At 35.9% G+C, this 15,497-nt stretch overlaps 1 protein-coding gene across 15 annotated transcripts in view; it reads left to right on the top strand.

Moving 5' to 3' along the window:
* PDE10A (phosphodiesterase 10A) overlaps nucleotides 1–15,497 on the top strand; it is a 390,743-nt gene that overhangs the window by 354,199 nt on the left and 21,047 nt on the right. For all 15 annotated transcript variants that reach the window (XM_069010130.1, XM_069010126.1, XM_069010134.1 and 12 more), the window contains 7 exons: nucleotides 905–956; nucleotides 4,492–4,634; nucleotides 6,802–6,894; nucleotides 7,479–7,665; nucleotides 9,056–9,198; nucleotides 11,199–11,282; nucleotides 13,680–13,830. In XM_069010130.1, the coding sequence (XP_068866231.1) occupies nucleotides 905–956; nucleotides 4,492–4,634; nucleotides 6,802–6,894; nucleotides 7,479–7,665; nucleotides 9,056–9,198; nucleotides 11,199–11,282; nucleotides 13,680–13,830 (853 nt within the window). The remainder of the gene's footprint in view (nucleotides 1–904; nucleotides 957–4,491; nucleotides 4,635–6,801; nucleotides 6,895–7,478; nucleotides 7,666–9,055; nucleotides 9,199–11,198; nucleotides 11,283–13,679; nucleotides 13,831–15,497) is intronic.

The raw sequence follows: 15,497 nt of genomic DNA, 5'->3' as shown, positions 1-15,497 counted from the left end.
CCTGGCAATGTAAGACTAGTGCATTATATATCTCCTTCCCACTAGCCCCTAACAGAACGGAGCTGTGTATATATTCAAGGCCAAGGGACAATGCCTTTTGTCTGCTGGGAACATTGTAATCCGAGGGCTATTAGGACTTGGCATGTGGAAGATTTAGACTTCTTTTACTAATAAGTTTGACCTTTACCTTTCAGTGTTCTTGACTGTCCTTGAACAGTTACCATTTTGGTGTGAAACTGAGATTCTTTTTTATTTTTTAAGTTACAAGATCATTCCCTTTCTTCAACTTCAACCGGTGTTGATAGAGAAGACCCATTAAGAGTTTCTTAAATAGTTGCCTTTCAACTAGTGTTAAGGGTTGGATAATATGATGTGGGTTTAGCCACACTACATAGTTTTATTCATAATATGTTTTATTCTTATTATGCCCTCTGTGCATAATATGGGTAAACCTAATGAGATATTTTGATATTTTGAAAGAAATGGATTTTTTTTTTTTTTGTATTCTACTACTTTTCTTTTTCCTTTTTGCTTCTGCTTTTCAAATTTTCAGTGTGTTAGAGGTGCCAAAGCATTTTGATGCATTCTTGGTGTTGCTCAGCAGGAGCCCATTCAGCTCACGGCAGGCAATATTTGGTAGTTTTTCCCTTTTTTTACAGAGAAAATTCTATGTATAATAAAGAATGTTCTCAATTCTGTAGAATAATGGTTTAAGGGAACAGAACTAGGACTGTTTCTTAATTCCATTGTGCTGTAGCAAGCCACTCAGTGATTTTCAAGGTGCAAGGTTTGTCCTCACCTTTTCTGGCTCCATGTTAAGCTGTAGTGAAACAAGAGCCCCTGACACCCATTTGAGAAGTATTTCACTAAATGCCAATGTTTACTGACTTCTCTTTCTCTGCAGAACATATTTTGATAATATAGTTGCAATAGATTCTCTACTTGAACATATAATGGTAAGTTGTCTTTTTCACTTCTAAGTTTATTAGTTGTAGTTATTAAAGCCCTTCATTCTCCTTCCCTTGAAGACATTATGCCATTGAAATATATGAGCTGTTTGTAGTGAACAAAATAATACAAACAGTGTAAACATGTCTATACAGAAAAGGTGGCAAAGGACAGCTTGATTTTTCATTGTTGCAACAACTTCCATTCACAGCTTTCATAAGGAATGAAATATGACTGTCTCTGAACTAAGTAGTTACTACTGTGTTTCAGAGAAAGTTTGATAGTAACAGAAAGGCTTCTGGTTTTCTTTTCATTTCAGTGTGTTATATTGATTCCTTCTTCCTAAATTCAACTTGTGACATGCTGCAAAACACTACTGAAGAAGTTACTGTCTATAGCAAGGGATAGAGATCAAACATTACTCCTAGGATATTTTTTCCAATTGCTGAACTGTAGTTGCAAAACTACGCCCATAACTAGAGCTACAGTCAGTCAATGTTTCATAGAAACCACTAAAGCCAAGTGGTTAGTTCTTCCCATTGAAATAACTAATTAGTGAATTAAAGTACTGTTCAGAAGCAGTTTATGAGTTTCTAAACCAATTTTCAATTCAGAATTATTTCCTGAATAGTGTTAACAAGTGCGCATGTACTAGCTGTTTAGAACATGTTTTGTGTGTTTGATAAGTGAATAATGCTCTTTAGCTTTATGCTCATTGATTTAATTCTGCAGGTTTTTTTTCCTAAGTGTAAATCTGAATCAGGTCTGTGATATCATTGTTTAAAATTTGCACATTCAAAAAGTTACTTTCCAACAGTACTCTGATACGTGCCCCAGTCTTCAAAGTGATATTCATAGATAGACTATTCAAAGACAGCGAAGTTAGAATGCAAACAACATTAAAGTGGTTTTATTTAGAAACGTGAATTAGTAATGGAAAATATTCTGCAGTGTTTGTGTTATTCTAGTTAGAACACAGTCAAGAATTCTGCACATAGGACACATTTCTGCACATTGGCTTTTCCAATTTAAATGAACTGCTTAAAAATAGCTTAGCATTTAAAAGAGCTGTATAACATAACATATGGCATTGAGAACAAATATTGATATTCTTCCCTCTTCTTCACTGTGAATAGAGATCTGGTGGAAAACACAATTGGCAGTAAAATATGCTTACTCTTTCATCGTCTTTTCCTACATTTGGCTGCATCATGATTCTGTATTTTAACCTGTGTGATGTTTCATACTCAGCTTCCTTTTAAGCTATGGCTGTTGTCTTTCTTGAGCCAATTAACTGAATTATGTGTTTGTACATTTATTGCCATTTTATGGGAGTGTGATTTTATCATTATGTGGCTTATTCTGTGTCTCAGTGTGATAAAAGATCAGAACTCAGTTTCACCTCACTACTTCAACCTTTGGTAATTGCACTTATGGTTTGATTTGTTCCTGCAATACCAAAGAAAAAAATATGGCTGTTTCTTTCCATTCTTTTAATTTTTATTTTCATCAAAATCTCTCAGCAAAGCTAGTAGTATAAGGGTGGTTTTGGATGCAAATGCAAGGAAGGGAAGTAAAAGTTCAAGTTCTTGCCAATATGCTTGAGTAGTTACAAGCGGCTTATGCAAAACATGGTCCCTGGCTTCCCCATTGACAGTGCAGAACATACTTTTTGTACTGATAATCCTCTTCAACTACTGGTCAGGATTTGAGCAAGGGATTTAGAGAAGTAAAACTCTCTCATCCCAGTAAGTATTTCTCAATTAGTACTGTTTAAGTAATCATTTTTGAAAAGCATGAGTCATGACCAAGGTAAGTTCTTGAGTCATATGCATTAAACCACGAAAGATTAATTGTATAAAATCAACACTGTGTTGTTGATTTTATAAAGAAATCTGATACAGTATCTGAATAGAAGCACTTACTGGACCCCTTGTCCTTTTGGCAGTTTCTATTCACTCTCTTTTGAGCAAATGAATAAGCAGTCCAGGTGGTTGACATCTTTAAATTTCTTAATGCTCAAAGGGGGGAAAATTGCACAAATCTTACCTCTTAGATTGCAGTCTCCCTGACTTTCTACTGCTCTGATGGAGTAAATGAGGTAGAAGACAACAGAATCTTCCTGGACACAGATTCTGTCTGTATGGGAGGGCCCTCCATGTTCTGGAGTTGGGCTAGATGGTATCTGTTCAGTTCCCCTCATATGACATAGAACTAGAGTCTCTCAGCTAATGATTTTTCATTTCATATGGGTTTTTTTCTGCAAGGTCTAACCTTTTTCCACCTGCATTAGTATGAAATGAAATACTTTATGGTTTTGTTTTCATTTTTTAAAGACAAGAGACAAGGGGTGGGGGGGAGATGATCCATATGGAAGTCTTGTGAATCCGTAAGACATGCCAACTGCATGCATCGTATACCAAGATTTTGTTAACCTCTTTCTGTAGATGAATGACTAGGTAGGTGTTATATATCAGGTGGAGAGAGATCCACCTCAGATCATATGCCATGCAGTTATTGTACCTTCTGAGCAGATAAGAAACATAGGAGACCTATCTGAATTGGATAGAGCCGGTTCTTGTGTCTGCATATTGCCATCTTAAGTTTACATAGTGATCGTTGTTTGATTTTTGTCTTACTCTTTCCTCTTTTTCTCAGAAAGACTATTGTATGTGTGAGAAATAGTGAAGAGCTGTTCTGTTCCCAGGACAAGATTCTGTTCTGACAATCAGTGGTCCTGGGAGTTGTTTTTGCTAAGATAAAACTAGTTGGTTCAAAGTAAGATAGAGACCATGCGAGTCTGTTCCTGTACTGTGGTACTTCTTTGGCTGTGGCTGGTACCTTTGGGCTTTGGTTAGTTCATGCAGAATTTCTAAGTCTCACCTCTTGTGCAAGTACTGTCCCTGACATCAGGAGGGTGCAGCCATTTCCTAACCCTCTGCCTAGGTCAACCCATAGTGATACCTCTAACGACAGAATCACAGGGTCACAGAATATTTCTCACTTGGAAGGGACCCACAAGGATCATTTGTTCATTGTTAGGTGTTACAGGCACACTTAGCTTTTTAGAAGCAAACATTACCCTCTCCGTTTTGTCTGTCTTTGGTGAATATTAAATACCAATATATTTGAATTGAAGACAAAGGCAAAAAGACAACATTGTTCTTAGGTATTGTTCTAACTTATTTATTTAAAATCAAGTAAAGATGAATAGCATCTAAACATAGAGGGAGGAAAGGTACCGCTTTGAAAAGCCTTGAAAAACAATTAAGTAGGAGAGCCTATTTTCTTTTAGGAAACTTTCAAGTCTCTGAAGATATTCCTGTATTTCTCAAAGTGAACACTCTAATTTACAAAAAAAAATATTGAATTCAAGATTTTACTTTTGAATTGTATCATAAAAGATTGCTCCTTCAAACTGATTTCCATACTGGATAGCTTCTCAAAACTTTTATTGTACAGGGAGGTATGTTTTTATCGGGTAAATGACTGGAGATAATCCAACTCATGAATGTTAACACTAGTTTTGTTTTTTGTCTGTAGATATATGCAAAAAACCTGGTGAATGCAGATAGGTGTGCACTCTTCCAGGTTGACCACAAAAATAAGGAGCTGTATTCAGACCTTTTTGATATTGGAGAAGAAAATGATGGAAAACCTGTCTTCAAGAAGACCAAAGAAATAAGGTAAGAATAGCTAACAGAAGAGTGCAGTTTCATTATAACTATGGATGTGCAGGCATTTTGTTACCCAGTTTCTGTGCCTATCTGCAGGTACCCTGACAATACTTGTCATACTGTGATATCATTCCCACCAGGACCCGCCTCCAGAAGGTAGTACTTCTGGGAATGACATTGCAGTGCCATCGAAACAGCGTCTCTGAAGCTATAACGTCACTCCTGGAAATGCCGTCTTCCGGAGGCGGTCCTTTTGGAAATCATGTTGGGAAAAAAACAGAGGTGTTCTGAGGTAGGTAAAGGTGCAGGTAATAGTGCACCTAATCCATAGTCTGCCAGTTTGGGACGTTTTTTCCCAAGAGTGTTCCCAAAAGGAATTAAAATTTGTGTGATTCAAGCACATCCAAAGCAAGGAAATCACAATTTGCACTTCTTATGGATGGATTAGGCAAATGTAGACTTGAGTATGGATTGGTCATTGGTTTTGAAGATTTCAAGTTCAGTAATTTAATTTTACTTTTCTCATGTGAATTTAGATTTTCAAACTTTTAATGAATTGTGATACTGAACAATGCTTGAAGTGGTGAATTTGAAAATATATATTGTCTGGTAATGACTACACAGGATTCCCTGACTAAAATTTATGTGTGTTTCTGCTTCATGTCACAGGTACCTAATTTTTACACTTAGGAACTTTTTTTAATGAAAGAGGCTAAACAACAAAGTAAATATAGTGCTTTTCACTTTTCAAAAATTATCAATCCCTAACAGATCCAGACTAAGATTTTCAAAGGCACACAGGTTTCAGATTTTCAGCTTCTTAAAAGAAAGAAGTGTGTGACTAAATATCCTGTACTAAATTTTTCCTAAAATATTCAGCGTTGATTTTTATCAGAACTTTTTTCATTTCCTCCTTATACTTTTAAAGTTCTGGGCCAATATGAGATGTGATTCATGTCTTCACTAAAACTTCTTTAGACAAACTTACTCCCACTTACCATTGTGTGAGTGAGAATGGAAGGAGTCAAAATTGGTGCAATTTGCGTACTGACAAGCAAGGAGGTGGTGTAAATTAAAGAAGCTGGCCTGCTTTAACATGCACTTTCCTACTCCTTCTTGATAATTGTTTTTCTTGCTTATATCTTTCTGTCTTTTCTGTATGTTATTGAAATGTTGATTCTAAGTGCAAGGGTGTGAGCCATTTCACAGGTACTGTATACTGAAAGTGAAGTGCAACTTAAATATCTGTAAAAAAGTGGCACTGAATGAGTAATCAGGAAGGAGTCTTAAGTTTGTGTGATGTACGTATCATAAGAAGCAACAGAAAAATCTAACTCAAAGTCAGGTGTGCAGGATGAAATCCTGACAGCTTTATCACTAACTTCAATATCAGACATCAGGGTACTATCAGAGTACATTTAGACTTCAAAGCGTTCCACATATGATTCTTTCTACATGGTTTTCTCCATAAATTATCTTCTGCTTGTATGTCATAACTACTTTATGTCTAAATATTGAAAATTATTTACTCACAAGACAGATGTATGGATTTTTCTGATACAATTTAGGAATATACTTGTTGTGGTTAACTTCCTTGTGGTGATTAAGGGATGCAGTTAGTACCATGGCATTGTTTGATTGTCAAGAAACAAGCTAGTCATTCCAAACTCTACATGGCAAATGCATATAATGTTTAGCTATGAATTTTCCACTGGTCTTTTTCCAAAATGTTGTTATCAAATATACACACACATCCCACCCAAAGAAACAAGTTCCATGTTGCCTTTGTTGTGTCTAAAGAAACAATGAATATGTAAAAGTCATAATAAAATAAATACCTTTTAAATGTAAACACAAGTCTCAGGTTCTGTACAAATGTTATATTTGTTAGGGATAACTCCCTGGGTTATTGAAGATTTTGAATTTTTGTCACTAAAATGGTCATGTTATGGCATGTTTTGTATTAAACTATATAGCTATATAAAATGTTTTCAGAAAGTATCTGTTAGGATGTGCTTTTTTATTTTGTTATGTACTACTAGTTTTTGTAAGATTTTTCTCCTCAAAGCAAGAAAATGATGCTGGTTGGGAACACCCATTACTGTGCCCAAGACAGACTCCACTGGAAAAATGTGTTTTCCGTATTTTCACTAATACACATTTTTATTTTCTCCAGATTTTCTATAGAAAAAGGAATAGCTGGTCAAGTGGCAAGAACAGGAGAAGTCCTTAATATCCCTGATGCCTATGCAGACCCACGCTTTAACAGGTAGGGTGTTGTTCATTGGAAGGGAAGATAGATCATCAAACCTTTTACATTAAATTACTACTTAAATTTCATATTCAGATGCATTCATGGAGCTGTGGTCCTCTGATGAGGAGGCAACTTTTGGATATTTATTTAAATGCTTTAGCCATCAGAGATAATTTTAAGGTACAAATAAATAGTATTATTTTATCAAATATTAATATAATGGGGGAAAATATAGTTAGATTATTGCTGATTTTCATTATTAGTCTCCCTGCAATCTCATTAGTTGCAGGGTAGAAAAAACAGTAAACTACCAAATAACATGTCTAAGAATACCTGAATGTTTTTTAACTCTGTGTTTGAGGCAATATTGATTCTTTGTCTTGCAAATGGCTATTAATGGATTAAAAAGTTCTTTCTAAGTATGATACAGTAGATAGAAATATTTGAGGGTTTTGGAGGTGAAATTGTTTCAGGTACTAATTAGGTCTGCTTTAAAACGATTCAGTATAGTGTACATCAACATTTGTGAGAATCAAGGAATAGATACCAACTGATATTAACTTTTTTCTTTTTTTTCTTTCTCCTTCATGGCTCTCCAGAGAAGTAGACCTCTACACAGGCTACACAACCAGAAATATCCTGTGCATGCCTATTGTCAGCCGAGGAAGTGTAATAGGTGTTGTGCAGATGGTGAACAAAATAAGTGGAAGTGCCTTCTCTAAAACTGATGAGAACAACTTTAAAATGTTTGCAGTCTTTTGTGCTTTAGCCTTACACTGTGCTAATGTAAGTCCTATTTACAATTTTGTAAGTTATAATGAGAATACTTAAGTATTTTGGTGTTACAGATTATTGAAATTATTCGTAAGTTTGTTTCATTGAAATAACATTGAATTCCTTGGTGAATACTTCCATTTTAAGAGGATGACAGGGATTTCATTTGAAATAACCATACTCTGGATATATCTATTTTGTGTAGCTAAACTGAGAGAGCAAGCTCTGAAATGTGAATGATATCTATTTTCCCTTTTTCACTAGAAAGTATGGCTATTATTTATTTTATAAATTCAGATTGTATTTTATAAATTTAACTGGGGAATGGAGATGCCATATATTCTCTCAATTCCATATGCTTAATACTTAAAGATCAATTTTTACACTTAAATGCTGTGGTATATACTTATAATTATCCATGCTTCTAGATAAGAGTGGATGGCTATTTTTGTCTTCAAACTCTTCATCATCTCAAAATTTACTATTCCTGTAGGAAAAATTAGCAATGTAATGATCATTACTATACAAGTATAAAAATGCAATAAATTCAATAAAAAGACAATGCAGAAAAACTGTGTTATATATTCATGGGAGGTAAGATACAATGCAAAGCCAGTCAAGCCTGGTGATTTACATTAAGTAATTTTACCAATATTGTGCTATTGGTACAGTGGGGCAGCAAATTTTATTACCAGTTACTTCAAGTTGTTTCACGTGGGTCAAGGCAGGTAGAATGGCCTGCATATAAATTACACTTGGGACTATGCACACTCAGTTGTGTGTAAGTTCACTCTTTTTAGATGGTGAATGTTACCATGCAGGGTGCACTGCTCCAGAGGATCGTTTTACTAGTACATTGCTATGTCCCCACATGTTTGCAAACCATGCCATGTCTGCAACAACAGTCTGAACCTCTCAGTAATTAACTGAACTTATTTTTCATACTGAATAATAATGTAGGTATGATGAACATCTCACATACCTTTTACTGAGCATAGACAGCAGTAATTTGTACTAATTAATAGAATTCATACAGTGGCAGAAAATATGAACTGTGCCCTGGTATAGGTTTTCTGTCTGTTAGAATTTTGCAGGGGACTTAGCTCTGTTTCTGACTCCTGAACTTTGATTCTTTTCCTTGGGAGAGCTCACATGCAGTGAAAAGTCAGCTGAGCCTTAGATATTTACCTGAGTGAGTAGATCAGAATGATGTGATAGAAGGCCTAGTTTTCCAGAAGTACTGAATTCAGTGTAATCTGTCGCTTTTCTAATGTGTGAAGTTGTACAGCCAAAAGCACTATAATTTTTGCAGATGTGTATTTTAATAATCAGTACTTGAATATGGGAAATAATTTTTTTCTTTATTAAAATTCCACATTCATGCATGACTTCTCTTTCTCAGATGTACCACAGAATTCGTCATTCAGAGTGTATTTACCGTGTAACGATGGAGAAGCTATCCTACCATAGTGTTTGTACAGCTGAAGAGTGGCAAAACCTCATGCACTGTACACTGCCTCCACATATTTATAAAGAAATTGAGCTGTAAGTATTTTTCTAATGCAGCAGCAGTTGTATATAGCCTGTTAATTTTTTTCTTCCTATTTGTAGTGGAGTTTTTTGTAGGAAGCACTTTTATTATTGAACTACCATATCATGAACTGCCCTATCATGGGGGTTTTGTCTCTGGCTTTCTTATATTTAGTTATACTTAATGACCCACGAACAAAATTTACCTATCAAAGATATAAAATTACACGCACTAAGAATTTTTCCACAGGCATGGGTAGCTACAGTAATTGCTTAAAGCATTAGTTTTTACCTAGGATTTGTAGAGATGAGCTTTTATTCTGATAGTCCCAAGTCACCATCAGTTCAGTGCCAGAGAGGAAGCCAAGCTTGGAACATCAGTACTTAAGACCAAATGCATGTTCCCATCCCCTTGGTCATGTTCTAGAATTAAACATATACATCCCAGCTTGTTCCTGGAATTTTCTGGGTTGTGTGTCTTTTTTAGGTTTGGTTTTGGGGCGTTTGTGTAGGGGGCGTTTGGTTTTTTTGTGAGTTTTGAGTATGTGTGTGTGTGTGTGTGTTGTGCATCCCCTTGAGCTTATTGAAGGAAGAGCAAATGAAAACCCAGTGTTACAAATCCCAGGTACTAGAGTGTAGACTTGCAGCCTAAATTTGGAGGAGGACTTCCCATCCAGCCTTTTAGGCTTTCTCTGACATAATTTAGTTATTTTCAGCTACTGTATGCTGAAGATGTACCTCCATCTCTATTTTAATGGCCAGTCCCCACTCAGTGCTAACAATGGGAGTCATCATATTTTTAAATCTTTTAGGTCCAGGACAATAAATTCTACTCCAGTAACCACGTGCCTAAAATTAGCTATTGAGTCACAAAATCTAAGTTGTCTTTTTAAACCTAATCTCCAGAGCTCATTCACTTCTGTTCGGCGCTGAACATTGTAGCTGTGAGCGATGTGAAAGCCTGGGCTTAACAGGGACTGCTTATAGTTAAAGTTCATTACATGCTGAAGTGATTTGCTTGAATGCCAGAGCATTAACAGCTTGCAGGATTACACCCTAATAGAAGCTTATTCTTTGCAATATAATTTCTTGTGCTTTGTAAGGTGATATTATATAACCCACCTCCTCAGCAAAAATGAATTTTACTTGCAAAGATGACAGGTTTCATTCTAAATTATATTAACATCCTTTAGTTCAAGCAGTCAGAATACATTCAACCATTTTCTGAGCAATTCAGCTACCTTCAGTCCTCTCATAGCTGCTGTGCTCTTCAGTATGGCAAGCAGTTAGGTGGATTTCATGAAGAAATAGAGGACTCACAGCACAGAAAGTGCAGGGAAAAGGTTAATTAATAATCGAAGGAAAAACAGTTTTACTGTCCTGGCTCCCTAAAATTAGCCCTAAATATTGATAACAAGAGAGGGGAGAAGTCTTCAAGTAATGAAACATAAAAAAATATAGTATTAAATGTTGAATTTTTGAAGTTTCAGCTTGATTTCTATGATCCCGTAAAAACTGATTTTTTCCTCTATCAAAATTAGTCTCATGCAATTTATGACAGCAATTATTGGAAAAAAATCCAGTAAATATATTTTTAGAGACACCATCTTTCCAATTCCTGGGAAGAAAGTCCAGAATATTTTAGGAATGCCTGTAAACCTCTCATTGTCCCTGAGAATTTTTTTTGTCTATTATTTAATCAGCATATCCTTAAATAAAGATATATGTTTCTGCTAAGTAAACAAAGCCAAAGGCTAACTGTTGGACTTGATCATAAGGGTCTTTTCCAACATAAATTGCTAAATGATTGTATAAAACTATGAGTATAGTTTCATTGACCTTAACAGAAATACGTAATCTAACATTACTGAAAAATATAGCCTGTAAATTCAGTTTTCTGTGGGTATTCAGAAAGAAGTGAGACTTGCTGGGTATACATTTCCTAGTCATTTTTACTTGTTTTTAGTGACAATGAAAAGGTGCTTGTCTTTACTAAGCTGAAACTTTCTTCTTAGATACCATTTTGATATCAGTCCATATGAGGATGTCTGGCCTGCCATTTTTGTCTACATGGTTCATCAGTCCTGTGGGACAGCCTGGTATGAAGTATATGATTTCTTTCTTTAATTGTTAATTCTGTGTTTATTTATTATTAACTTTGGAGATAATTAATTGCTTTCTAATTCAAGGTCTGTTTTTTTCCTATGTTTGGTCTGTACAGGAGTGTAATAAACAGGCTGGATTTCATGTCCCAGCTCCTTGGTCCTTAGTTAATAAAATGCAGGAACAGTCAGGTTAAAGAACTTGTGATATCATCCAAACAGTTGGCCTTCCAGTATACTGAAAAATTGTTTAGTTCTGAGATGAGGTTGCTTTTCAGACAGAAGATGGTAAAGACAAAAGGCAGTCTTCCCAAAAAGGGGAGAACGTGCATGAAAACTGATTTTTCAAATATATAGTTGCTGAAATTAATAATGTATATGGTAAAAGTAAACTAAGATCAGATCTTATCTTGCTAAGTGAATCAGTTATATGCATAGTTGTGCATTAATTTTGAAAGCTATTAAATTAAATTAAATGCTTCATTTGCTGTCCTTTCTCTCAGTGTTCATTATCATTACCAAGATCAGTAGCCTCTTGGCTAAGTATGGCCCATTGCTGAAAGAAAGGAGCTGCTCCAAATTATGGAAAAAAATCTGTAAATGGTCAATTGAAAGGGGAAGTACATCCCTACAAAAGGAAGAAACATTCAGGAAATGTTTGTTGGTGTTTCATTTTGTCTTGCTAACTGAATGAATTTCCATGCCCTCAAATACAGCAAAACCAGAGGGTCTTTCTCAATCTTCCTCAATGCTGCAGAGTGGGTGACTCTTGTAAAAACAGTTCTCTACTGCTCAGAGTAGTTAGCTTGTTTCCATTCCAGACTGAATGGCTGTGGATGCAGGATTGGGGGTCATATTTTCAGTCAGGGTCTGTTCTTTTCTCTCTCTGACTCCCAGTCTCTTCCTTTCAAGGTGTAGCTTTGATGAGAAAGAATTGGTATCTACTTGATGTTTTTCAAATGAGCTTCATCTTTCACATATCAAATTAAGGAAACAAAAGTGAGGAAAATATTTGAAAAGGAGACTGTTGGAACAGGACTTGCATTTAATTTCTGGAAGAACAAAACTTCTCAAACCCTTGACAAAAAACCAAGAATTTTAAGACTAAAATTTGATTTTAATATATTGAGAAGTAAGGTTGTGCCTTAAAGTATTTACCTATATAATGTATAATTTTCCTGTCCATGGAGGATTTCAGAGAAGAGTCTATCATACTCTACAATTTCTTTGCTCTTCTGAAGAAATAATATTTTACTGCTTCAATCAAGTATGCAAAATACAGCAGTGGACGAAGTAATAGTATTCCACTTTGATGTGTCACAGATAATGATTTTCCCTTTAACTGTAACTGTACTGTACTGTCATGTAATAACCATTGAGTTGAGATTGTGTGCAGATGGAAGTGACTACTGTGATATTCTGAATTATGAATTATGTACTACTTTAAACAATAGTTCTGTCACTCTCTGCCTTTTTAAAATTAAAAAAGAAAGCTTAAAGTTTTTTGAAAGACAGTATGCTTCTGGTTTTCCTAATGTCAGATTAAGGCCAAGAATAATAATTCTATTGCTCAGCATGCAACTGTAGAAATACATATTTCTGCCTGTTTCCATGTAGTAGATGTATCTGCATTTTTACACATAGGTCAGAAACATTCAGCTTTTTTCCCACCTCATGAGTACTGCAAAACTAGAACATTAGTACCACTTTCCTGATATACCCAAGAAATTCTTAAAACATGGAACTTAAATTGCAGCAACAAGGGAAAAAAATGAGAATAAAGTAAAACTGCCTTTTTATGAGGGAAAAGGTCATTGACTTAGGACTTCACAAAATGTTGTTTGGTGAGAAGTGAAGAAACCGAGAGATGTGAATTTCAGTTCTGTTAGGCTAAGCTGGAAAAAAAATCTAAAAGTATTGGAAAAATAAAATCTTCCTCTTTTCACAGTGTCAATATGGAGCATCTCCAATTAAACGGGTTTATTTCTTCTATGTCCTTTGCTTAAAAAACCCTGAATTTTCTGTTTTGATCACAAATCATGTTTTTAAATTGTCCATTAGATGCAGAGTTCCACTATATTTCAAGTTGAATAAGCAATTGAAAGAAATCACTTAGAGTTTCTGGGATCAGGGAAGGTCATGCAATTGTGTTGACTGAGCTGGGTAGCATGACTTATGTTCCTGAATTTAACAGATTAAACTAAGAGCATTGTCAGGTGTCCACGCTCCTCTGTCCTTGCCAAACTTGAGTGACTCTCCATGTCATTCAATGAGTCATCCACAGTGAGAGTCAATCCTAGCAAGAAGGGTAAATCAAAGACCATCTTTTCTCCTCTGCTGCTTGTTTTTCCCTATTCTTATTTCTTGTCTCTGACTGAATTAATTTCTTCCTAGCTTTGAACTTGAAAAGCTGTGCCGATTTACTATGTCTGTGAAGAAGAATTATCGCCGCGTGCCCTACCACAACTGGAAGCATGCAGTCACCGTCGCACATTGCATGTATGCCATCCTGCAGAACAACCAGGGCCTTTTCACTGATCTGGAGGTAGGTGACATGATGGTATCAGTTACCACACCTCATCAGAGCTATCAGCTGTTGTACAAGTACATTTTCTGTGCTAGAGTTTTTTTGTCAGTTAGGGCAGAGTGCATGTAAAGGTCTTTATGGAGGAATGGATGTGAGTAAAGAGTTTGAGGGAAGAGGATTACTCTTATTCCTAATCTTAGTCATGTTTTTCAGGACTCCCCCTAAAAAAGCAGTGGTAGATTTGGTATAAATCCATGTCTTAAGTTTTGTGGTCCTCCCTGCCCACTTACAACCACAGTCTTTAATTATTAACTAACTGTCAGATCTCTTGTGAGGGAGGGAAACACCCTGGGTCTTGAATCCTGTGAAGTCTGGGAGATCCTGAATAGGAGGACAAGGGTTGCAGAGATGGCTGACATATGTGAGTAAAGGAGAAGAGCCAAATTTTAAATTGATCTCTAAATGGAAAAGATAAATAGTAAAATGGAAGGCTTAGAATGTTAATACACAGTATGGAAAACTGTCACTTGTTTTTCTTCTGAATGATGGTAGGTACAACTGAGGGTGCTGTCTGTTATTAATGTTACATGAAACTTTTGACTCGGAGAACCTATTTTCAGTTATGTATAACTGCCAAATATTATCCATTTGGGCTGTAATTTTCCAGGCTCTGTTAACTTCCTCAAGTTGATTCATTTGGGGAAATTTCAGGCATAAATGTTTGGCTCTTTAAAAGAGACATGCTAGTAGAAATCAAAGTTTTGTTCAGTGTATAAGAGTAAAATTAAATTTGGTGATCTTTCTTTTGAAAAGGTATAGTTTATCCTGCTGTAAAGGAAAGACTTGAAAGTTGACACTGAAATGTGAAAGTGGCATATACCAGGCATATTTGGCCAAGCTATGCAAGTTTGGAAAAAAAAAAATCAGTATTCCTTTAACAACAAAAATCTGTGGAATGCAGCTTCAGAGAATTTTTAAAACTCTGATAACATTCAGTAGTAACCAAGTGGTAAGCCCCATCTCTTTGGAGATACAGAGTAAGAAAGAGAGAGCAAAAAAGACAGCTGTTACAAGAGATGGAAACAGTATTTTTTCCCTGCAAACTCCAGCCAGCCTTCATCTGTTTGAGTGTCTTATTTCAGTCAGTGTCCCAGCTTTTCAGCAGTCTTCTTTCTTGATAATCTGACAAGAATACAGGAAACTGCTGAAAGAAAGTTTGGGGATCTATGGGCTGACCTCAGGTGAGGGATGCTGACACAAACCTCAGTAGATTTAGAGATGGGAAGAGAAGTATAAAACACTGTAAAGGAGACACTGATCTGGAGACAAATAGATCCAGCAGTTTTCAGTGATTAAAGAATTGGGATCCAAGCAGGGACAGTAGGCACGAGGTCAAGAGCGCTGTTATTAGGCACTGTATAATCCTGAAGGACTGAGACAAGAATGACTTCCTGAGACACGGAGACTGGGACAAGCTGGTACTGTGCAATTTCAAGTGATAGAGGTCTTTGTTATGCTCCTAAGGGTTCCACTTCTGCTGAGGATCTGTGTGGACACGTGCTGCTGCATCACGTGGGGTTTTTTTATGCTTTTTAAAAATATAAAAGATGCACTATTGATAAGACAGAATTCAAAACAGAAGTCAATGTCTCAAAATCAGAAATACAATTGGTGTTGCTGCAGCC

This window comes from Aphelocoma coerulescens, chromosome 3 (genome assembly GCF_041296385.1).
Source record: "Aphelocoma coerulescens isolate FSJ_1873_10779 chromosome 3, UR_Acoe_1.0, whole genome shotgun sequence".
In the NCBI taxonomy this organism is placed as follows: Eukaryota; Metazoa; Chordata; class Aves; order Passeriformes; family Corvidae; genus Aphelocoma; species Aphelocoma coerulescens.
Note: the sequence above shows the minus strand (reverse complement) of the source record. Positions and strands in the feature narration are given on the sequence as shown.